This window comes from Scyliorhinus canicula, chromosome 9, assembly GCF_902713615.1.
Source record: "Scyliorhinus canicula chromosome 9, sScyCan1.1, whole genome shotgun sequence".
Classification (NCBI taxonomy): domain Eukaryota; kingdom Metazoa; phylum Chordata; class Chondrichthyes; order Carcharhiniformes; family Scyliorhinidae; genus Scyliorhinus; species Scyliorhinus canicula.
The window spans coordinates 151,433,943-151,459,854 of NC_052154.1; the positions used below are offsets into that span (position 1 = coordinate 151,433,943).

At 45.5% G+C, this 25,912-nt stretch overlaps 1 protein-coding gene across 11 annotated transcripts in view; it reads left to right on the top strand.

Moving 5' to 3' along the window:
• Nucleotides 1-25,912, top strand: part of LOC119971787 (liprin-beta-2-like) — a 354,279-nt gene that overhangs the window by 180,267 nt on the left and 148,100 nt on the right. For all 11 annotated transcript variants that reach the window (XM_038807902.1, XM_038807904.1, XM_038807906.1 and 8 more), the window contains one exon: nt 578-792. In XM_038807902.1, the coding sequence (XP_038663830.1) occupies nt 578-792 (215 nt within the window). The remainder of the gene's footprint in view (nt 1-577; nt 793-25,912) is intronic.

Consider the following 25,912-nt stretch of genomic DNA (forward strand, 5'->3'; position numbering starts at 1 on the left):
CCTGCCGATTCCCGGCCTGGATGGGCTGAGCGGCCATCAGAAAAGAGCCGAGTCCCGCCGGCGCCATTCTAACCTGCTCTGGGCCAGCGGGACCTCAGCGTGCAAGGGTCGGGTGGTGGCCTTTGGGGAGGGGGGGTCCAACCCCGGGGGGCCTCCGATATGGCCTGGCCCGCGATTGGGGGCCACCGATCGGCCGGCGGGCCGGCCTCTGTGACTGGGGCCTTCTTTCCTATGCGCCGGCCCCTGTAGTTCTGCGCCATGTTGTGTCGGGGCCGGCGCGTTGAAGGAGGCCACTGCGCATGTCCTCGTTGGCACCGGGATATGGAGCTGGAGTGGCGCGGCCGGCTCCAGCACGGTGCTGTTTCCCTGTAGGGGCCAGAATTAGTTGTGGGAACGGCCCGTTCACGCCGTCGGAAAAGGCGACGGCGTTTACGACAGCGTGGACACTCTGCCGCGGGATTGGAGAGTCCCACACCTGAACTTTCTCTTTCACAATGAGCATCGATGGGTTTTTGCTTTATAATCCGAAAGTGATCGGTTAGTATTTGTAGTTTATTTGTTTGCTTTTTTCCGGTAGGTTCCAAGGCTGCAACGGGGTATTCCAATGGAATCTTTGATATCGCCTCACCTATCCCGCCAACCTATCTGAGGTCACTGCAGATTTTGCAGCTTGTGGAGGATTTGCGGATTGGCCTGGAAATGTTAGGAAGCGAGCAGGAGAAGGAGGAAATACGGAGTCGGATCCCTGCTTCTACTGTGCAAACTGTTGCAAACTGGCTGGATACTTTCTCTGTAAGTACATAAAGTGTAGTGTTTACACCGATCATGCAGCTTAAAAATGACATTGCAAGAGAGATGATCTCTTGCAATTTGCAGCAGCCAGGAAATCAGACTCTTGTCTCTTGGATTGGGCAATTGTGGGTTCAAATTCCACTCAACATACGTGAGCATATAATCCAGGCTGACAGGCCCTGATAATGCAGGATTTACTGAGGGATTGATGCACTGTTTATGCCATGGTGAAGACTTGAAATAAAGGCAGGAAATGCTAGAACCATTCGGCAGGTCAGGCAACATCTGTGGAGTGAGAAATAGAAACAGTGGTTTTCCCAGCCCCCCTCGGGTCGATTTGGAGAGGGGAAGGTAGGGGCCCTGGGAATTCTGAGTTGCACGTTCCCCCACTGGACAGGTTTCCTGAGGATAGCTGGGAACAAATTCAGCAGCTCACTCCACAGAAAGAGGCAGCCAATTAGATCCCACTTGGAGACTATTTTCCAAAGGCAATGGCAGTTTTCTGCTGTTGGAGTGCCGAGCCCAGCAGTTTCTCAGATACAAACTCCCTGTGTCGGGCATTCCTGGGGGAGGTTGGAACCAGGCGCTTTAGGCCCCAATGAAGGAGCTGCCAGGATGAAAGACCACCTCTCTGGCCAATATCAATCCTCAGGCAGAGCTTCCTCTCAACACAGATGGCCCTGTCAACTGTGAGTCTCTCCATTCTCAAATTTGCAACCAGTGACTGAGAGCGCCTCTAAACTGAGGCACTTGTGTTCTCATCTTTCTGCTTCATCAGGTCCCACTTCGCCCGGTGGGTCTGCCAGCCAGATATTGCTGCCAGATACTAATTTGAACCCTCCACCTCAAGAACCCAGTCTAATCTATCGCCTTCTGAACTTGTTGCACTCCGCTCTCCCAGGTCCATGTAATTAAACCTGCCAACAAAAGTGGGCTGTTGTTGTCTGCTGTACTGACCTCTGCCTCACAGATGGTGAATGCCAACTCTCAGACACTTCTTGCTACCTATCCCTGGACCATGACCCCATCAGGGAGCATACCCACACCACAGCTTCCAACCTCATAATCTCCCAACCCTGGGCAGCCCGCTTCTACCTCCTCCCCAAAATCCACAAACACAGTCCAGTCCATCACACGAACCTGCCTCCCATCCATTGAGTCTATCTACACCTCATGCTGCCTGGGGAAAGCGGGCAGCATAATCAAAGACCCCTCCCATCCAGCTTACTCACTCTTCCAACTTCTTCCATCGGGCAGGAGATACAAAAGTTTGAGAATTTGAAAAACAGCTTTTTCTCTGCTGTTGCCAGACTCCTAAATGACCCTCTTATGGACTGACCTCATTAACACTACACCCTGTATGCTTAATCCGATGCCGGTGCTTATGTATGATGTGGAGATTCTGGCGTTGGACTTATGTAGTTACATTGTGTTGCCCTATTATATATTTTCCTTTATTCCCTTTTCTTCCCATGTACTTAATGATCTGTTGAGCTGCTCGCCGAAAAATACTTTTCACTGTACCTTGGTACACGTGACAATAAACAAATCCACTCCAATTAAACTGGACAGTTCCGCTTGGCCCATCATGTCAGCCTGTTCCTGCCCCACCAAACCCATTTCTTCCGAACTTGACTCCATAAGCTCTCCTCTTACCAACCGACATTTGGAATTCCTCCAATGCCCTACATCATATTGAAAACTTCCAGTTTCCCCCCCCCCAAGGACCTAACCGCCCCTTCATTAGCATCGATGTAGAAATCCCTCTATACCTCCATTCCCCACCAGGGTGGTCTGATGGCCCCCCGCTTCTTCCTCGAACAGAGGCCTGAACAATCCCCATCCGTCTGTATGAACTTGGCCTCTCATTGAACAGTTTCTCCTTTAACATGTCTCACTTTCTCCAAACCAAAGGTGTGGCAATGGGTACCTGCATGGGTCCCACTCTTGACTGTCTCTTTATGGGGTATGTGGAACATTCCCTTTTCCAGTCCATAATTCTTTTGTTGGTACGTTGACAACTGTTTTGGTGCCGCTTCATGTTCCCGTCTGTACCTGGAAAAATTTTCATTTCACTCCCAATTTCCACCCTCTATCACCTTCACATGGTGCATCTCCGACACTTCCTTTTTAAAAATAAATTTAAAGTATCCAATTCTTTTTTTCCAAAAAAGGGGCAATTTAGCGTGGCCAACCCAATTACCCTGCGCATCTTTTGGTTGTGATGGTCAGACTCTCAGACACTGGGAGAATGTGCAAACTCCACACAGAACAAGTGATCTGGGGCTGAGATTGACCCCGGGTCCTAGGTGCCGTGAGGCAGCAGTGCTACCACTTCACCACCTTGCCGCCCTTCTCTCCAACACTTTTCTTTCCTCCCTTAACCTTTCTATTTTAATTTCTGGGGATTGATTATCCACTAGTGTCCATTACAAACCCAGCTATCTCGACTACAGATCTCCATACCCTAAATCCTGTAAGGACTCCATCCCATTCTCCTAGTTCCTTCGCCTTCGTTGCATCTGTTCCGATGGTGCCATTTTCCAAAACGGTGCTGCTAACATGTCTTCATTCTTCCTTAATCGTGATTTGCCATCCACTGTGGTCAACAGGGCTCTCAACCGTGTACAACCCATCTCCCACACCTCTGCGCTCACCCCTTCCCCTCCTTCTAAGAACCAGGGTAGGGTCCCCCTTGTCCTCACTTTTCACTCCACCAGCCTCCGCATTCAAAGAATCATCCTCTGCCAGTTCTGCCAACTCCTGCATGATGTCAGCACCAAACACATCTTCTCCTTGAAGTGTTGGCTAGTGTAGACTTCAGAGATGAACAGACACTTCCAACACTGATGAAGGTTCAACTCAATTTTATTAACTACTTCTAACTAACTAACACACGATGACTGTGGGCCTAAATGATGCTAACTTTAGAGACCGAAGCCTTGTCCGAACCAGTTGATTCTCTCAGCACGTGGTGTGAGTCTGTGCTGGGCTGGATGAGTTCTTGTTACACTGAGAGGCAGCACCCAGAATGAACGGGAACTGTGGTGCCCTCTGCCTTTATAGTGTGTGTATTCTAACTGGTGATTGGCTGCGGTGTTTGTACATGTTGATTGGTCCCTGTGTATGTCCATCAGTGTGTGTCTGCACCATGGTATACTGGTGTATATTATGACATCCCCCTTTTTATAAAAAATGTTGATATAGGCATGTGATAATAAATAGTGTGGGTGTGTGGAGAATGCACCTAGCTATGTGTGAGGTGCGAAGACGTACTGTTGGTCCCATCAGTGTGTGTCTGCACCATGAAATACTGGTGTATATTATGACACCCCTCACTGCCCCTGTCAGCATTTCACAGGGACCATTCCTTCCACTATATCCTGGCCCACTCCTCATCATTCCCAATACCTCACTCTCCTCACATGGCACTTTCCTATGCAACCGCAGAAGGTGTAACTCCTCCCCTTTCCCCCCTCCCCCACTCATCCAATGGCCTAAACACTCTTTTCAAGTGAGGCAGTGCTTCACGTGCACCTCCTTCAATCTGGTCTATTGCATTTGCCGCTCCCAATGCGGTCTACTCTACATTTGGAGAGACTAAAAGCAGACTGGGTGAGCCCTTTGCAGAACACCTTCGGTCCGTCCACAAGCAGGACCCAGACCTTCTTGCCGCTTGCCATTTCAACTCCCCATTCTGCTCTCACATCCACATGTCCGTCCATGGCCTGCTGCAATGTTCCAGTGAAGCCCAGCGCAAACTAAAGGAACAGCACCTCATCTTCCTATTAGGCACGTTACAGCTTTCTGGACTTAACTCTCTGCTCCACCTTCACCCCATTATTTTTTTTGATTAATTTATTTTCATTTAATCCATCGATCTGCTTTTCCCTCATCATCCTTCCCCCCACCCCACTTGGGCCATCTGTTCTTAGTTGCCCTTTCACACACTGCTTACAATTTTCTGCCACTAACGCATTCAAATCTGTGTCACAATCAGCACCCACCTTGGCCTAATCACCCCATTTACATTCCCTTTGTCTTTCTGTCTACGACATCTTTGTCAACCTCCACCTATCACTGGCCCTCTATCCAGCCACACTGCTCCACGCCTCCCCCCAAAAACAGTATAAATCTGAACCTATTTCTAGTTCCCTCCATCTTTGAGAGAGTCATCCAGACTCAAACGTTAGCTCCCTTCTCTCCCCATAGATGCTGTCAGACCTGCTGAGATTGTCCAGTATTTTCAGTTTTTCTTTCAGATTCCAGCATCAACAATAATTTGCTTTTATCAAGAACCCATCTGTTGTCCTTAACAGGATGGCAGAGGATCCTCTTGTAAATGTGTACAGACAATACCACAATGTCATGGCCTTGTTCTGTGTGCTAATTGGCTATTGCATTTCCCTGCATTACAAGTTAGAGGCAAAAATATTAGGGGGCTGTGAAATACTTTGTGAATCTTCAGTTAAAATTTTACCCATTGACTATATCTTAAATCTGAACATTTTTGCCTTTTCTATCAGCAACTTGCAAGGTGGGCAGAAAATGGTTGAAACTGTGTATGTGTGTGTGTGCGTCCCATAAATCTGCAAATTGATAATCTCGATGTCCTAAATCGCTTCACTTCAAAAAGGTACTTCATTAAGTGTGTAGCCACTGTCATAATGCAGGAAACATGGCAGGCAAATTGCGCTCAGCAAGTGTCCACAATTTGCAATGTGGTGATAACCAGATTTTAGTGAGGTTGGGATTAACTGTTGGTCAGGGCCAGGGGCGGATCTACTACGAAACTAATGAAGCTTAAATTTCAGGGCCCCTAATCCCGGAGGGGCCCCAGAAGCGAGTTTAGTCCACATTGCTTAAAAATTTTGGGTCTACTGCATGAGAAGGGGTTTTAAAAAACTAATATTAATAATATAGTGTAATTCAATACAAAATAATAAAATTAAAATTAAACGGTTATTAAAGTATCATGTAGGCTAGCCGTAACTGGAAAAAACGTTCAAATTAAGGATGTTTTATTATAAATATATTTAATATAAAGTAATTATAAATTATTTAAAACATTATTAACATTTATGACAGAAACAGTAGATGACGTGTCGTAACAAAAATGGGGAGTCGTTGATAAGGTAATCACAATGCTAACGTGAATTTTCAACTTGATAGCACTCGTGATAGCGATCTAGACAATCATTTTTTTCAATAAAGTGTTCATAAGGATACTATATTTTAATTAACCCTACTCAAAAATAAATGTTATATTTAGAAAAGTAAGGTAAGTAATAAAGGTGAAATAGTGTTAGATTAGCCTAAGCCTATTGTTTTTATGAAGAGGCTACGACCGCATAGCCTAGGCTAATACTTTTTCATAAATACTTGTAATATAGTAATAAAAGGGTGAATTTGTGTTAAATTACAGGTGTCTATTATTAAAAGTGTTCAAATAATGGTAAAATTGTGTTACATTACCTTAGCCTATGAGTTTTGGTGGCCTAGTCTTGCCTAACAGTAAGAGTAGGCTAGCTTGAACATAGCCTTGTGGTGATCTGTCGTGGAACAACCCCATTGAAGAAGATAACAGTGGTTACCCAGACCTCGTTGCTGGTTGCGAAGGGGCCCACATAACAGTTCAAGCTTCAGGGCCCCAAAAATGTAGGTCCGCCACAGGTCAGGGCACCAGGACGCAATCTGAATCTCCTCTTTGAAATATTGGATTTGGGATCGTGTATATCCGCCTGAGAGACAGACAGACACACCTCAATTTAATAACTCATCCAAAAGACGGAACCTCCTTCCGTACAGGATGAGAATCCCAGCTGGTGTATTCTGAGTGACACGAGAGTCACTCTCGGCAGCACCGGCTGGGGCTCGCTTGTAGGCTGGAGGCTATGAATTATCACCTCGTGTTTACTCGGATAAATCTGACTCCCTAGTTTTTCTGGGCGCTTTGGACATCACATATGATCAAGTGTTGTAAGGATATAATTGGTGGAAACCAGTTCTTAGAATCTGGACAATATACAACATGCGCCTACGTTTATATCGCATCTTTTCAATGTACAAAACATTCCAAGAACTTCTCACAGTCATTATAAAAACAAAATTTGACACAAGCCACATCAGGAGACCTTGGGGAATATGACCAAAGGCTTGGTCAAGAGGTAGGTTTTGAGGAGCACCTTGGAGGATTAGAGAAGCCAAACGATTTAGAGAGGGTATTCTGGAGCTTGAGGTCCAGGCACCTAAAGGTACGGCTGCCATAAGTGCAATGATTAAAATGAAGGAAACCAATCCAATCTGTCCCGTTACTGCTTTATCAGTCCTGATAATCAGCAAAGTGATCGACTATGTTGTCACCGGTGCTATCATGCAGCACTTCAACACAGTAATAACCTGCTTGTGGGTGTTCAGTGTTGATTCCACCAGTACCAGTCGGTTCCAGCCTTTGTCCAAACATGGCCGACAGAGCTGAATTTCAGAGATGAGGTGACAGTGACTGCCCGAGGCAAGGCAGTATTTAACCAAGAATGGCATCCCGGAGCCCTAGCAAAGTTGAAGTCAGTGAGAGTCAAATCTCCACTGATTTGGACTCGTACCTAACACAAATTAAGATGGTTAGGTTTGTTGGAGGCCAATCGCCTCAACCCTGGGACATTGCTACAGGAGTTCATACGGTAATGTCTTGGGGCTATTCCATCTTCAGCTGCTTCAATGACCATCCCTCTAGGTCATAAATGGGAATGTCCCCTGATGAACTTGGACAACAATCAGGCTTGGGCTGATAAATAACAAATAACATTCGCGCCACATTAGTGCCAGGCAATGACCATCTCCAACAAGTGAGAATCTAACCATCTCCCCTTGACATTCAATGGCATTACCATCACTGGACCTCCCATTATCCCATTATCAACATCCTGGGATTAGTGTTGACTAGAAATTGAACTGGACTAACCATATAAATACTGTGGCTAGAAGAAGAGGCTGGAAATTCTGCGGAGAGCAATTCAACTCCTAACTTCACAAAGCCTGTCCACCATCTAAACATAAGCTGGTTCAGCTCATTGGGCTAAACAGCTGGTTTGTAATGCAGAACTAGGCCAGCAGCACAGGTTCAATTCCCGCACCAGCTTACCCGAACAGGCGCCGGAATGTGGCGACTAGGGGATTTTCACAGTAACTTCACACTTGTGACAATAAAAGATTATTATTAATATTACAAAAAGCCAAAGTTAGGAGTATGATGGAATGCTCTCCATTTGCCTGCATGAGGGCAGCTCCAACAAGAAGCTCAACATCAAACAGAACAAACCTTCCACAAACATTCACTCCCTCCACCACAAGGGCAGCACAGGAGGTAGCACTGTTGCTTCACAGCTCCAGGGTCCCAGGTTCGATTCCTGGCTTGGGTCACTGTCTGTGCGGAGTCTGCATGTTCTCCCCATGTCTGCGTGGGTCTCTTCTGGGTGCTCCAGTTTCCTCCCACAAGTCCCGAAAGACGTGCTCTTGGGTGAATTGGACATTCTAAATTTTCCCTCTTTATACCCAAACAGACACCGGAGTGTGGCGACTCAGGGTTTTTCACAGTAACTTCATCGCAGTGTTAATATAAGCCTACTTGTCACAATAAGGATTATAAATAATGCACAGTGGCAGCGGTATGTACTGTATACAATGTGTGATTTATGTGTCAGTAAATAAATAATAATAAATAAATAAATAATCTTTATTTTCACAAGTTGGCTTGCATTAACATTGCAATGAAGTTACTGAGCAAAGCCTCCAGTCGCCACATTCGGGTGCCTGTTCAGGTGTACACGGAGAATTCAGAATTCTCAGCTGGTATGGGAATTGAACCTAAAGGAATTAATCTGGGCTGTTAAATAAAAGTTGCCAACCCTGCGGGTTTGGCCTGGTGTCTCCAGGAGCTTTTGGAACACAGCTGTAGACAGTGAGAATGTCGAGAGAAAAACTGTGGGGGCTTTTCAAAAAACAAATGCATCTTATTTTCATTTTCTGTAGCCTTTTCATGCATTAGTCTTTTTATTTAAAAAAAAGATAATTGAAGATGGGATAATTGACCGAATGATTTTTGACATCAAAAAATTGGGCAAGGGATTGACCCTACATGGGTGTGGGTGAAAAGTAGGGCTCCATAAGGATGATGTGTCGGCTGACTGATAGCCAGGGAGGATGAGGCATTGAAGGTGAGTGAGAACTCCAGGAATGGCCCCAATCAGAATTGGTAACCCTGACTTTAATTGGGTTTGAAGAGGTTTTCTTTCTCCCAATGTGTTGAACAAATGGTTAATTCCATGTAAGAAATATAATCCTGAGATCTGGATCATTCTGTAGCAGTTTATTTTGTCTGTTCGTTTCCAGCACACTTGTGTTTACCCTTCATGCCCCTGGGGTCCAATTACATACGGCATTCCATAATGCTATGAGTGTGTGTCTCGGTTTCATAACCTTTGTTGAGTTAAATTGCTTTGCAGCGCAACCTTGCCTAACCTTGCTGCCAAACTATGCTGCAAATCTTTCAGTTTAATGGCAAGTCATGTGTTCAGTTGGGAAAAACATGGAAGAAATCGCCTGAATGTTTGCTCTGTACTGGGCCAATTGGAAAGTAAAGCACAATTTACGCTTAATAAACATGTCGTAACCACAACCTCAGAAAAACACTTCACACGTCTACTGGACTATATTTTCCTCTTTGCTCTCCCTTTCCTCTTGAAGATGTTGGAAAATTGGTTGTGTCCAATTTTCAGCTCTGTAACTGATGCTCTGAACAGCGATGGCACCAACCAGGAGGCTTGAGGTTTGTCTGAAATTTGGTCCTGGCACTCATTAACATTGCTTTTGATTAAAAGATGATAAGAAACGGGAGTAGGCCATTCAGTGCCTCGAGCCTGCTCCACCATGGCTGATCCGTCATTCCTCACATCCATTTCCCTGGGGGCGGCACGGTGGCACAGTACTGCTTCACAGCATCAGGGACCTGGGTTCTATTCCGGCCTTGGATGACTTTGTGTGGAGTTTCGCATTTTCCCTGTGTCTGCGTGGGTTTCCTCCAGGTATGCCAGTTTCCTCCCACAGTCCAAAGTTGTGTTGGTTAGGTGAACTGGCCATGCAAAATTGTGCATGTTAGGTGGGGTTCAGAGAATCATTGAATTTACAGTGCAGAAGGAGGCTATTCAGCCCATTGAGCCTGCACTGTCCCTTGGAAATAGCACCCCACCCAACCCTAGCCAGTAACCCCACCTTTTTGGACACCAAGGGCAATTTAGCATGGCCAATCCACCTAACCTGCATATTTTTAGACTGGGATGAAATCGGAGCACCCGGAGGAAACCCACGCAGACACGGGGAGAAAGTACAAACTCCACACTGGCAGTGACCTAAGCCGGGAATCAAACCTAGAACCCTGCAGCTGTGAAGCAACTGTGCTAACCACTATGCTATTATGCCCCCCTTATGGGGTTATGGTGATAGGGTGGGCTAGGTAGGGTTTTCGTTTTCGGAGGTTCTGTGCAGACTCAAAGGGCCAAATAGCCTCCTTCCACACTCTAGGGATTTTATGGATTCCCTGTAAACCTTGATTTTACTCACTGATAAGATTCTATATCTCAATCTTAAAAATACACAACAACTCTGCCGCCTCAGCTCTCGGTGGCAAGGAGTTCCAAAGACTTGCAATCCTCTCAGAGAATAAATCCCTCCTCATCTCAGTCTTAAATTGGCACCCCTTTATTCTGAGACGATGCCCTCTGGTCTTAGACTCTCCCATCAGGGGAAACATCCTCTCAGCATTCACCCTGTCAAGTGTCTTAAGAATCCCGTGTTTCAATTTACATCTTATTCTTCTAAATTCCAATGAATAGAGTCCCAACCTGTCTAATCGTTTGCTCATAAGACGATCTCTCCATTCTAGTGAACCTTCTCTCAACTACCTCCAATGAAATAATACCTTTCCTTAAGTAAGGGGACCAAAACTGCTCTTTGTATTCCAAATGTGGCCTCACCAGTACCTTGTACAGTTAGAGCAAGATTTCCCAACTCTTATACTCCAACCTCCTTGAAGTAAGTGCCAACATTCCATTAGCCTTCCTGATTACCTGCTACACCTGTGTGCTACCTTTCTGTGTTTCATGCACAAGTGTCCCCAAGTCCCCTTGTATTGCAGTTTTCTGCAGTTTTTCTTCATTCAAATAATATTCTGTTCTTTTGTTCTCTGTTCCAAAACAAACAACTTCACATTTTTCCAAGTGATATTCCATTTTGCCAACTTTTTGTCCATTTACTTAAGCTATCAGTACGTCTTTGCAAGCAGTTGGTATCCCTCTCGCAATTTGCCTTTTCACCTATCTTTGTGTCATCTGCAAGCTTGGCTGCAGTACATTCACTTCCTTCCTCCCAAGTCATTAGTGCAATCCCAGCACTAATCCTTGTGGAACCCCACTGGATACAGGGCACCAACCTGAAAAATAACTCCTTATCCCAACCCATTGTCTCCTGCCCAGTGGTCCATTATCTATCCATGCCAATAGACTACCTCCAACACCATGGGTTCTAATCATGACTTAACCTTTTGTGAGGTACCTTGTCCATCACCTTCTGAAAGTCCAAATCAACACATCTACTGGTTTCACTCTATCCACTCTACTGAGACTTCCTCAAAAAACTCTAATAAATTAGTCAGGCACGGTTTCCCTTTCATGAAGCCAAATTTGGCTCTGCTTGATTAGTTTACGGTTTTCCAAATGTGATGCTATTACTTGCTTAATTGATTCCAACATGTTTCTAACAATAGATGCTAGGCCTATAGTTACCCACTTTTTGCCCCTCTTCCGCTTTGAATAAGGGTATCACATTGACAATTTTCCAATCCTCCCGTACTTCTCCAGAATCCAAGGAATTTTCAAAAATTGCAACCAGTGCATCCACTATCTCTGTAGCGACTTATTTTAGGATCCTGTGATGTCATCAGGGGACCGAGAGATGGCTAATGGGATATTGTTTTCATTTGCTGGAGATTCCCTGGAGAGTAGATAATTTGAGAGATTATATTTATTCTAACCATTTACTTGACCGAGAGATGGCTAATGGGATATTGTTTTCATTTGCTGGAGATTCCCTGGAGAGTAGATAATTTGAGAGATTATATTTATATTTGCAAGTGATGGCATATTTTAGTGGGATACAGATGGTGTAATGAATGTGACTTGTTTTGTTAACTTTATTTATAAGTGGCATTTGGACTGTATAGGTGGCTTAATTGGAAGTAGTGGCAGGTGCAGATTATAATTCAAAGCTTTTTATTTTATTTATGAACTGTTTAACTGTCAATTGTAAAGCTATTTATTTGATAATGTTTAAATCAAAGTTTGTTTTAACATAAAAGATACTTCTTTGTCAGAATCATCACTTTTGTGATGAAGTATCCTTTCCTCACAGTTTTACAAATTAAGAAATTATTTGGGGTTTTCATCCACCATCCTAACAAAAGTTGGGGTCTGGTCCGGTATCATAATACAATATGCAGGTGGGGAGTCTGAACTGACTTGTTACTTGAGCTCGTATAAAGAGACACTTATTGACCCTAGTATGAAAGTTGAGTTTGAACACATATACTTGCAATGCCAGCGGTCTTACGGTACAATGGTAGTGTACCTACCCCTGGGCCAGAATCTCTAGGTACAAGTCCCACTTTGGAACTCTATGTTCAGGAAAGGTGTGTTCGTAACCTGGTCAAACAGATTGGTTAAAGTACGTTAATCCTTCCAATATGCCTGATAGGCAGAAAAGAATGGGAAAGTTTTCTGGTCAGACACAATGCAGAAGGCAATGGCAAACCACTGACAAGTATATCCATGGTCACCAATGCCCTCTTTGTTATGGTACCTTAAGGAGGAGGAGGCTACTTCACTCTGTGAATAACCTGAACTGAGTAAAGATTGTGGAACAATTAAAATCGGGGATGTGCAAAAGGCCAGGAGCACAGAGACCTTGAAGAGTTCTGGGCCGGAGGAAATTATAGAGACTGGGAGGTCTGAGGCCATGGAGGGATTTGGAAACAAAGGCTGCAAATTTTAAATTCAGTGTGCACAGAGGTGATAGGTGAATGGGACTAGGTTAGAAGATGGAGGAGGATGGAAGCTGGGAGGCCAGCCAGAAGAGATTGCCCCACCAACAGGCGTGGAAGAGTGTTGAGCAGAAAAAAGTTCTGTTCTGTGGTTTGGTCTCTGGCCCTAATCTATACAGGGAAGGTTTTGAATAACTCTAGTCTGACACGGGCAGATTATTTCAAAGCTTATTTTATTTACGCTGTAAACATGTTGAACTACTAGGGAAGCGTATCCCTCCAGTGTGCAGACTATTCCCTATACCCTACAGGAGCCTATAGCACATGTCTGCAGATGTCACTGTTACATCATATACCCATCACTATCTTATTCCATAACCATTAACCCATTATACTACAAGCTTAATCACAAGTGCTTTTGAGTTGGGGACACAACATCTCCTTCCCTGTCCATGAAAACACACTTTTTAAAAAATTTGAATCGTCCCTCTTCCACTCGATTCAAATTTGTTTAAGCAAATGTGGCTTAGAACAGGCCCCTTTTTTATACATGTATGGAGTCTAATGCCAATTTTAGGTGGCCATCTGAATGCCTGCCAGGCCACCTTTGCCAACATGGCGGTGTCCGAGGTGAGAATGTGTACAATGTTTTGAGTTTGTGTCCTGCTAAAGTGGCATCTGTAGTAAAACAGTGCAACAAGGCAGTTTACAGATTTAAATGATTGCATTCGAAAGGTGGTAGAAGTGGAAAAACTTATCTCACAATTCTGGATGCTTTTATAAATGGAGGCATTGTGCTCAAAAACAGAGGCTATAAATAAAACTGGAAAAATCTGGATAAACTCAGTAGGTCTGGCAGCATCCTTGGAGACGGGTAGCATTTCAACTTTCTGATTCTTATCAGTAACTTTCCATTCTCCCATCCAAGTATATAGTTAATCACATTTCTGTCTGTCCCTTTACAGTTTTGCTAAAGCGTGATAAAGGCTTGAAGTGTTAACTCTGTTTCTCTCTCCATAGATGCTGCCAGACCTGCTGAGTTCATCTAGAATTTTCTGTTTTTATTTCCGATTTCCAGCATCTGCATTATTTTGCTTTTATTTAGTAAGAAGTCTTACAACGCCAGGTTAAAGTCCAACAGACTTGTTTCAAATCACTAGCATGCGGAGTACTGCTCCTTCCTCAGGTGAATGAAGTGGTAGGTTCCAGAAACATAAATATGGACAAAGTCAAAGATGCAAGATAATGCTTTGAATGCGAACATTTGTAGGTAATTAAATCTTTACAGATCCAGAGACTGGGGTAACCCCAGGTTAAAGAGGTGTGAATTGTCTTCAGCCAGGATAGTTGATAGGATTTTGCAAGCCCAGGCCAGATGGTGGGAGGTGAATGTAATGTGACATGAATCCAAGGTCCCGGTTGAGGCTGTACTCGTGTGCGGAACTTGGCTCGCCGATTTTGCGTTGTCGCGGGTCCTGAAGGCCGCCTTACCAGAGATCAGAGGCTGAATGCCCTTGACTGCTGAAGTGTTGCCCGACTGGAAGGGAACATTCCTGCCTGGCGATTGTTGTGCGATGTCCGTTCATCTGTTGTCGCAGCATCTGCATGGTCTCACCAATGTACCACGCCTCGGGACATCCTTTCCTGGAACATATGAGCTAGACAACGTTGACCGTGGTCGCAGTTCTGAAGGCTGGGTAGTTTGCTGCAAACAATGGTTTGTTTGAGGTTGCGCAGTTGTTTGAAGGCAAGTAGTGGCGGTGTGGTGATGAACTTGGCAAGATGTTCATCTTCATCGACGATGTGTTGAAGGCTGCGAAGATGATGTCGTTGTTTCTCTGCTCCGGGGAAGTATTGGACGACGAAGGGTACTCTGTTGGTTGTGTCCCGTGTTTGTCTTCTGAGGAGGTTGGTGCGTTTTTTTTGCTGTGGTGCGTTGGATGAGTCGAGCGCCATATCTCGTTCATACGAGAGCATCTTTCAGTCTCTGTAGATGTCTGTTACGCTCCTCCTCGTCTGAGCAGATCCTGTGTATACGGGGGGCTTGACTATAGAGGATGGCTTCTTTAATGAGTTTAGGGTGGAAGCTGGAGAAGTGGAGTATCGTGATGTTATCCGTGGGCTTGCGGTAAAGCGAAGTGCTGAGGTGACTGTCCTTGATGAAGATGAGTGTGTCTAAGAGGAAAGAGTCAATTTGGACCCCTCTGGAAGACCGCTGTCCTAGACTCGACATATATGCTTAAGCTGTCAGGAGTTACGTCAATGCCAGATTCATCAGTCGCATTCACAAGACAGCCCCGAATGTCACCCAAGCACAAGGGAACGCCATGCGTGTTCTCCAGAACAACCGCAACATGGTCATCAAACCAGCAAACAAAGGAGGGGCCACCGTCATACAGAACGGACTACAGCAAAGAAGTGTACCGACAACAACCAGGAACACTACAGACAGTTACCCGCAGATCCGACCAAGGAACACACCCGCCAACTCAACAGACTGATCAAGACCTTGGATCCAGACCTTCAGAGCACCCTACATGCTCTCATCCCACGTACTCCCCGCGTTGGAGATCTCTACTGCCTCCCAAAAATACACAAGGCCAAAATACCATGCCGTCCTATCATATCGTATCAGGCAATGAGACCCTGTGTGAGAACCTCTCTGGCTACATCGCGGGCATCTTGAAACCCATCGTACAAGGAACGTCCGGCTTCTGTCGCGAAATGACGGACTTCCTACAGAAACTCAGCACCCATGGACCAGTTGAACCAGGAACATTCCTCGTCACAATGGACATCTCGGCACTCTACACCAGCATCCCCCATGATGACAGCATTGCTGCAACAGCCTCGGTACTCAACACCGACAACTGCCAAACTCCAGGCGCAATTCTGCAACTCATCTGCTTCATTCTAGATCACAACGTCTTCACCTTGGACAACAAGTTCTTCATCCAGATGCACGGAACAACCATGGGGACCAAATCCGCACATCAATATGCCAACATCTTCATGCACAAGTTTGAACAAGACCTCTTCACTGCACAGGACCTTCAACCAACGATATACACCAGATACATTGATGACATTATTTTCCTTTTGGACCCACGGCAAAGAATCACTGAAACGACTACACAATGACACCAATAAATTCCATTCCACCATCAGACTCACCATGGACTACTCTCCAAAATCAGTTGCATTCTTGGACACACTCATCTCCATCAAGGACGGTCCAACTTGTATACAGGTGCTAACAAATCTTCCCAGACATCACCACGGTCGACTTCTTGCAGCTCTAAAGGTAAGTTTTTAAAGGTTAAATTTACCTTCCCGACAGGCCCCTGGACACTGCTCCTGCAGAAAATCTGAAGGCCGCTTCTCCTGAATATGGCCATTCGCACCTCAATGTCTCAACTTCTGCTAATCTTGTTACTGGGTAAATCACTTCTCATTATTCCTCTAGGTGCCTACTAGACTTGTTACTTTTTGTTTTCATTTCGAGTTCATTATTATTCTCAATAACTTCCCACATTCCTGACAACCAAGATAATTGACAAAATAATCGAAAGGGGAGTGTGAAAGTTTATTTGCACCATGGGTTGTTGGGATCTGGAATGCTCTGCCTGAAAGGACGGTGGAAGCAGATTCAATAGTAACTTTAAAAAGGAAATTGGATAAATACTTGACGAGGAGAAATTAGCAGTGCTGTTGGGTAGGGGTTGGGCTCGGCAGTGGGACTAACTAGCTCTTTCAAAGAGCCTGCATGTGCATGCTGGGCTGAATGGCCATCTTATGATTCTGTGACTCTTTGATTCTGTGACTCTCTTTGCATTTAATGTGAAAATTGATTTTTTTTTATTCAAAACATTCTTCCTGAACAAATGGGAGGTATTTACCAAGTGTTACGTTTTAACATTGAGGTGCGTTGCTGGTAGCAGCCTTCACACGTAGCAGTTTTCAGACAGAGGAAATATTTGGAAGTTGTATAAAGCCAATGCAGTCCGTCTGACTGGTGGAGGACTACAATTACTTCCTGTTTTACTCCTTAGTCCCAACCAAGCTCCAGTTTAGTCCACCAGGAACAATGTGAGCATTGAAAGCTCCATCTCTTGAGGGGTAAGTCCCAGAGGAAATCAAGAGCAAGATTTCTTTTTCTCTCTCTCGCTTTCTGTTCCATGATCCGTTTTCCTCTTTTTAAAAAATTTGTTTTGACCGGAGGGGAGCTAGCAAGCTGTATTCAGTAGACGTGGGTCTGTCTGTGTGTGTGTGTGTGTGTCTGTGTGCGCGAGTGTGTGTGATGATCCAGACAGCTGTTACTGCTTAAAGATCCTTCATTCGTTGCCAGATGCTTTTTTAAATAAAATGCCTTTGATATTCAGCGATGCGCTGCCACTGGATTCACTTAGTCAATTTGAAAAGTTTATTTCTTTTTCCATGGGATGCAAGGCAGGCTTTTGATTGCTTTTAAAAACAACTTGAATTGAAAGGGGTAGATATAATGGCAGAATTAAAAACTGTGAATCTGCCCGGAGGATGGACGCACCATGAGTAAGGTAAACCCAGTGGGGGTTTTTTTTTTGTTTAGAGATGCGTTGTTCTATATACTTTTTTCTTTTTTTCTTTCAATAGGCAAATCTATTTATGTTGCAGAATTACATTGACCAAGCTTGTCCTTCTACCCCACCCCCTTATCTCTATAACCTCCAGCAACATATCTCTGCGAGATCTGTGCTTGTCCAATTCTGACCTCTTGCACGTCCCCAACTTTGATTGTTTGCCCGCTGTTGGCCTTCTGTTGCCTCACCCTCGGCTTTGGAATTCCCGCCCTCAGCACCTCTGCTTCACTCTCCTCCTTAATCATGCTCCTTAAAACCTACCTCCTTGGCCAAACCTTTGGCCACCTGTCCTGATATCTCCTTGTGTGGCTCAGTGGTAGGTTTTCTTTGATAACATTCAAGTGGGGTTAAACTATTTTAAAGGTGCTATACAAATGCACGTTGCTGTAGGAAGCTGAAAGGTTGGCTTTGTGAACCTAGATGTGAAGTAATCTAACGCCTTACTTTGAATGGTTTCCTTGATAAATATAGTGACAGCTCAAAGGTGGTCCTAAGATGTGCAGCTTAGGTGGATTGGCTATGCTAAGTTGTCCCTTAGTATCCAAAAGATTGGGTGGGGTACGGGTATAGGGCCGGGGAGTGGGCCTCGGTTAGGGTGCTCTTTCGGAGGATCGGTGCAGACTCAATGGGCTGAATGGTCTCCCGCACTGTAGGGATTTTATGATAGTATTCTATAAGAGATTCCATACAGAATCCATGGGCTGAATGGCATCTTCTCTGCCGTAATGACTGTCTGTTTGTTGGGGACCAAAATCTAACCAAAACACAAGGAGGAGGAAAATCTAATGGGACAAACAGGTGGATATGTCCAGAGTTGTTTTTCTACAAAGCTTGTGATTGTCTCCCATTGTTGAAAGGTGCAGCTTCAGCCAATGTTGTCACTCCCAAGTATTAAAAAAATGAGAGAAGACCTTGGATCACCGGCTACAAGAGTTGTTTTGGTTGTAAACAATCTGCACCACATTGCAGTCAACCAACAGGGAGGGACCTGCTGTTTAAATATAGACTAGCCCTGCCAAAAGCCAGTGATAGGGAGACATTGCAATGCTAGAATTGCTGACCAGAGTGCAGTTATAAGAGTGAGAGGTAAACTAAGTGAAGCACATGAAATTCATAAGGGCCCGAACAGGATGAGATGCTGAGGAAATGTTTCTCTCAAGTGGGGACTCTGGAAGTCAGGGTCTCAGACCCAGAATAAGCTGTTGGCCTTGGCCTTTTAGTACTGAGATGAAGAGACATTTCTTGACTTGAAGGGTTGTCAAGCTTTGGATTTCTCTATTCCCGAATTGATGCTCAATTGTCAAGTATATTTAAGACCGATTTCGACAGATTTTTGGATAATAAGGGAGTTAAGAGAGATTGTGGTGGCCTGGGTTGCCAACCCTCCAGGATTGGCCTGTTGTCTCTAGGATTTAAAAATCAATCTCCAGGCCACTGCTGACTGCAACGCTGGAGAAAAATCATCAGGACATTGCAAAATCGGGCTTTTCTTTGTCATTTTCTTTGAACATTGCTGACAGTCAAGCATCATCCAATTGGATAATGAGTCTCTTTGCTTTTTGATTGGTGTAGGAAGGCAGTATGTCACAGGGCAGGATGTATTGACTGATTAATGGCTGGAGCATGGGGGAAGTCATGTGACAACCTCCAGAAATACATTTAATCACAGTTGGCACCCCGTGTGGTGAGGTTAAAAATCAGCCACAATCTTATTAAGTGGAGTAAGTTGATGACACAAATGACATACTCCTGCTCCTAGTTCGGATGTTCTTAAGGACAAAACTGTTTCAACATCTCCACTGATCACACACAATGTTGCTGTTAAAATATTTCTTAATTCATATAATTAAGAAAAACACACACACCGCAAGGCCCAGGATTTGCATCGTGCCACCGTTCGTTAGACTCATGCTGAACGTTTGGCTATAAACGTTTTTGTGCCGTAACTTGTTGGGCGTGAGAGCTAATAATGGTACAGCGAAGGCAACAGAGCATCTGGGACCTCAGTGAATAATGGAACCAACTGTCAATCATGCTAACTAATGAAATGTGAGTATTGGGAAAGAAAATGGGGAATGACATGTCAAAGAAGGTCGCACGTAAGGTAGCTCCTGCTAGAGTCTTTGGATTTTGGTTCTTTTCACCTGGTTCCCAGGGGTAGCTGGTGGACAAATTTGTGCATGTTAGAGAGCCTTTTGTGTCACAGTGTCAAAAGGCGCAAAAAAGAATATTGGAAAGAAAGGTGTGAGCAGTAGCCCTTCTGATGAATTGAGCAAGATGTGGAGTCTGCTGGGTTGAAGATGGCGGGCAAGCTCAGATGGGATCGCACCTGTTACAGTGGACAAGCTGACGGAGGTAATGGATGTCGAATTAGAAAGACAGCAAACAGAGAGGCAAGGGAGAGAACTGATGGAGGCCCTCAAAATCGGTGGATGATGCATTAGTCCCAATAAAGGAGTCTTTGGGGAAGACTTTGATGCAAGAGCATGGTGAGGTGTTGAAGGGTGTGGAGGAGACACTGTCATGACATAGCGATCAGCTGACCTCGGATGTTGACCTGTGGAGAGTGGGGGATAGGAATAAGGGATTGAGAGCTAAGGTCGAAGACTTGGAGAATAGGTTGAGGCGGCAGAACATCAGGATTGTGGGGTTGCCTGAAGGGTGGAGGGTCTGAGGCCGACAGCATATTGCGAGGCGTTGTTTATGAAGTTGATGTGGGAGGATCTGGTCCCCCCCCCCCAACCAAGTTTGATCAGGCTCATCAGTCGCTCCAGGTGAAACCATGGGCAAACAAACCACCGCTAGCGGCGATAGTGTTTTCATAGCTATCGGACAAAGCAGAGGTTTCCTGAAGTGGGCTAAGGAGAAGGCAGCAGTATTCAAATATAGCAAGATGTCACGGCGGTATTGGAAGGAGGCGGGTGGACTTTAATAAGGCGCAGTCAGTGCTTTTTGAGAGTGGTTTGTTGTGGTGTACCCGGTGAGGCTGAGGGTTGCGCATAATACCAAAGAGGCACAGGCTTACATTAAAGCTCAAGGACTTGAACTGAACTGAATGGGTTTGCAGGAGCCTTTGCTGATGGTTGGAACGGGTTTGTATGGGAACATTTGTAAAGGTGTGCGATTTGTTTTATTTTTTCCCTTTTTCTTTTATATACAGAGTTGATATAATTGACGTGGTTTGTTTGGGGCTTTTTCTTTTGATTGTGTTTTCACTTTCAGGTGGGCATTTCTGGTTTAGAGGGAGTATTTGGTTGGGGGGAGGGGTGTGAGGTAGATTCAGGGTTGAGGGAGGGGGTGGGGGAGTTTCGACTCTGTTGTGAGGTGGTATGGAATTTTAGTTTCTTTCGTGGATTGTTTATTTGCGTGATGTGGGCTCTGGTGTGGTAAGGTGGGCTACCTCGCTACCAGGCTGAGATCGGCTAGTGAATGGGAGTGAGGTAGGGTGGGGGGGTTGCTGCGGTTTGCTGGACCTGTTTACGCAGGTTTCAATGAGCGTAGGTGTGAATAGTTGGGTGGGGGGGGGGGGCATGGAGGAGAGCGTTGTTGGTTCGAGAGGAAGAATCTGGGGGATTTCTGGGATTGCTGGGGGGGGGGGGTGTGGATGTAGAATGCTGACGGTGACTGGGGCTTGTTCTTTGTCCCATCAGGAGGGTGGGGCTTGCTGCCATCTTGGAGTTATGGCAGGCGGAGGGGAAATTCCCTCACGGTAGAAATGGCCCAGTTCGATTGGTTATGTGGGAGGTTTGGAAGACCCAGTGAAGTGAGCTAGTGCTTTCTCTCATTGAAGATTTTGATAGTTATCTGGTGCTTATGCAGGAGACGCACCTGTAGGATCAGATTAGGTTGTACCCAAAGGTTGGGTGAGCCAGGTGTTCCATTCAGGCTTTGACAGAGCCCTGGGGTGGAAAGACTAATTAACAGAAGAGTTTGGTTGCAGATGGGGAGGGTATGTCATAATTACAGGGACACTGGAGGGCAAGGCGGAGGTTTTAGCGAGCGTGTACTCGAGAGTTCATGAAGAGGGTGCTGGCAGCCATACCAAACATGCACAAGCTGATTTTGGGGGTGGGGGCGGGGGGGGGGGGGGGGTGTAGAAATTACAGCACGGTAGCATTGTGGTTAGCGCAATTGCATCACAGCTCCAGGGTCCCAAGTTCGATTCCCGGCTTGGATCACTGTCTGTGTGGAGTCTACACGTTCTCACCGTGTGTGTATGGGTTTCCTCCGGGTGCTCCAGTTTCCTCCCACGATCCAAAGATGTGCAGGCTAGGTGGACTGGCCATGCTAAATTGCCCTTAGTGTCCAAAATTGCCCTTAGCGTTGAGTGGGGTACTGGGTTATGGGGATAGGGTGGAGGTGTGGGCTTGGGTAGGGTGCTCTTTCCAAGAGCCGGTGCAGACTCGATGGGCCGAATGGCCTCCTGCACTGTAAATTCTATGATAAAAATTCTATGATCTATGATCTGTTTGAATTGCGCTCTGAACCCCAAGTTGGATCGGCCCATTCGGGGGTAACAAAGGTACTGGAAGCGTTCATGAAGGAGATGGATTTAGCGGAACGGTGGCAGTTTTTGCACCCTGCGGGTTGCTCCTTTTTATCTCCATTGTACAATGTGTACTCACATGTCAACCATTTTGTGATGGGGAGGTCTCTGCTGCCAGGGCTAAGGGAAGTGGAATATTTTCAGATTCTGAATTTCAAACTTCAGATCACGTTCTGCACTTGGTGGGTGTGGTCTTGGAGGTGAGGCTGTTAGCAGATTTGGGATTTTGTGTGAAGATGAGTATGTGGAGTTTAACAAGAATGGGAAGGTGTGCCCCCTTCTGTGCTGTGGGAGGCCCTGAAGGCGGTGATGGATAGGGAGGCAAGGGAACAGCGGTAACAGTTGGGGGACGAGATCCTGAAGGTGGACAGAAGGTACCCTGGTGACCCCACCACAAGAGAATTTGCAGTTGCAATTTGATCTATTATCTACTGATAAAGTGGTACACCAGTTCCAGGGCTTGGGGGGGGGGGGGGGGGGGGGGGGGGGGGCAGCCTCCTGAATGATTGTATGGATTTGGGATTCAAGTGGGTGACTTGTGTCGGCCCCCGATAAAGTCAAAGGGACTTTTGAGATATTTTACAAGAACCTCTATATGTCGGAGCTTCTGGGGGAGGTGTCGGATATGCGGGAATCTTTGGTAGGGTTGGAGTATCCTAAAGTAGAGGAGGAGGACCGGAATGGGCTTGAGGAGCCTTTGCAGGTGGAGGAGGTAGGGATAGCGATTGGACGCATGCATAGGGGAAAGGTATTGGGGCCGGATGGGTTCCTGGTGGAATTTTACAGAGCTTTTGCTGTAAATTAGTGGAGATGTTTGACGATTCGTAGCATGGGTGTCTCTTCCAGAGACAATTATGCAAGTGTGCAGCTCACTTCTGTTAAAGAAGGATAAGGACCCGATGGGTTGTACTGCCCGATTTCTTTATTGAATGTGGATGTCAAGATTTTGGGCACAGAGGTTGGAGGAGTGTCTCCCTCAGATTATTGGTGAAGATCAGATGGGGTTTGTGAAGGGGGAAATAGTTGTCGTCAAATGTGAGGCTTTTAAACCTAGTTTTGACCCCGGCAGAAGGTAGAGAGCAGGAGGTTATTGTGTTGGTTGCCGAGAAGACTTTTGATGGGGTAGAATGGGGCGATTTGTTTGCAGTGTTGGAACAGTTTGAGGTGGGGCCTAAACCCAGTTGTTATACAAAGCACTTTTTACCCTGTGTCTCCCCTCGCTTTGCATTGGCAGTTGATCCTTTGGCCATTGCCCTGAGGGCCTCTGATATGTGGAAAGGGATAATTGGGTGGGGGTGCAACAAGGAGTCCTTTTTTAAAAATAAATTGAGAGTGCCCAATTCTGTTTTCCAATTGAGGGACAATTTAGCATCGCTAATCCACTTACCATTCAATACTTTTGGGTTGCAGAGGTGAAACCCACATAGTCACGAGGAGAATGTGCAAACTCCACACAGACAGTGACCCGAGTCCTTGGCGCCGTGAGGCAGCAGTGCTAACCGCAGCACCACTCTGCTGCTCCAGTAACAAGGTGTTCTTGTACGCCAATGAGCATCTTTTGTATGTGAAGGACCTGATCCCCACTATGGATGATATGGCCCTGCTGGAACGTTTTGGGCTTTTTCAGACTACTAATGGAAATAGAAAAGTGAGCATTTTTCCTGTCGCTCCACCGGGGAGGGGAGCTAATCTGGGGGTGTTATCATTCCGCTTAATGGGTTTCCATTTTGGGTATCTGGGGGTGCAGATAGCTCAGGATTAGGCCTGGCTTCGGAAGTTGAACTTCATAAGTTTGGTGAGCAGGGTTCAGACTGAAGAGGTGAGATTCTCCCTCTGTCCTTAGCGGGCAGAATACAGTTGGTAAAAAATTAATGTTTTCCCGCAGTTACTGTTTCTGTTCCAGTGTTTGCTGTTTTTTTTGTCAAAACTTTTTTTGTTTGGGTGTTGGGAGAATTTGATTTTGTCTTATTTTTGAGCAGGTAAAGTGGCTAGGATTTGGAAGACAGTCCTGCAGAGGGACTAGCAGTCAGGGGCTTGACGTGACTGAGCCCGATATACTACTATTGGGCGGCGAAAGTACTGGGGTGGTGTGGGGATCCGGAGGCTGTATGGGTGTAGATGGAGTTGGGGTCGTTTAGGGGTCAGGCTTAAGGGCATTAATGATGGCCTCACTGCCGTTTTATCCGGGGAACTATTAAGCGAACCCAATGGTGGTCTCCACATTGAAGATTTGGATACCACTTTGGCAGAATTGCAAATTGGGGTCGGTATCGAGGTTTGCGCCAATCTGTGCAAACCATTTGTTTAAGCCGGTGAGGCTGGATACTAGTTTCTTTTTTAACCCAATTCATTTTGTTTCCAGTTAAGGGGCAATTATTTTTTTAAAATTTAGAGTACCCAATTATTTTTTTCCAATTAAGGGTCAATTTAGCGTGGCCAATCCACCTACCCTGCACATCTTTTCAGGTTGTGGGGGTGAGTCACGGGGAGAATGTGCAAACTCCACACGGACTGTGACCTGGGGCTGGAATTGAACCCAGGACCTCAGCCAGCATGCTCACCACTGCGTCGCCCAATGAAGTTGCGAACCTGTAGGTACCTAAAAACACTCGCCTGTGAAAGCCCAAATTTCTCCGATAACTCCACTATGCTCGCAAATCGGCCCTCTTAAAAACAAGTCCTTCATCCTTTCTACTCCTTTCTCCTCCCATCCCCTAAACCTAGCATCCAGGGCGGCAGGGTGGCGCAGTGGTTAGCACTGCTGCATCACCACACCGAGGTAACATGGAACAAGATGTAAATACAGCAGCACTGAAAGAATCAACATCTCATTATGCATGCCAAACATCAAACCCATAGCAGACAAGACCACTAGTATGCACAGTATTACAAAAAAACATGAATTTGCATGCAGCATCTTTGAAGTGCTTTTGATGCCCTCAAATATTTCAGGAACTATGAATTACTCCTAAAGTCTAGTCATTGTTGTGCAATGCAGGCAAATGTTGATCTGTACACAGTAAACTCCCACAATAATGTGATAATAAATGTTTACTGATTTAGTTTAAGAGAAAAATATCAGCATGGTGACATCTCTAGAACGAAGTATAAGGAATTATATTCTGATGCTGGGGGGGGGAGGGGGGGTCTGATGAACAATCAAGGCTAATAAAATGTTTTATGTAATTGCTATGACACCCTGGGCTTGTGCGCGGCCAATTCCAGCTCCACAGACCCCAGAGTCCCAACATAAGCGGATTAACCAATAATTTGTATGTTATCCTGAGATAATTGACCCTCGACTGCTCCAATGACTTGCAGGCACCAGATTTGTAAGTAAAACATTTTTTAAAAAATTGTTTATAATAGATGAGAGGAGGAAAGTTTAAGGGAGATGTGCGTGGAAAGTTTTTTGCGCAGAGGGTGGTGGGTGTCTGGAACGCTTTGCCAGAGGAGGTGGTAGAGGCGGGCACGATAGCATCATTTAAGATGCATCTAGACAGATATATGAACGGGCGGGGAACAAAGGGAAGTAGACCCTGGAAAATAGGAGACAGGTTTAGATAAAGGACCTGGATCGGCGCAGGCTGGGAGGGCCAAAGGGCCTGTTCCTGTGCTGTAATTTTCTTTGTTCTTTGTTAATAGAAGAGATAAACATGCAATGGAAACGATAGAACAATCGTGTACTAATCTAACTATTCCTCAAATCTTGTCACACCCACCACCCAGACTCTCATAAAACAGACACACTGTGGGCAGAAAGGAAATGTTCAAATGTAACAGGGATTAAAGGGGTTGAGATGAATCTTTGTAGTCGGTGGTATTTAGTCATTGGTTGGTTTGGATCTTTTAGAATCTGCCTTCAAT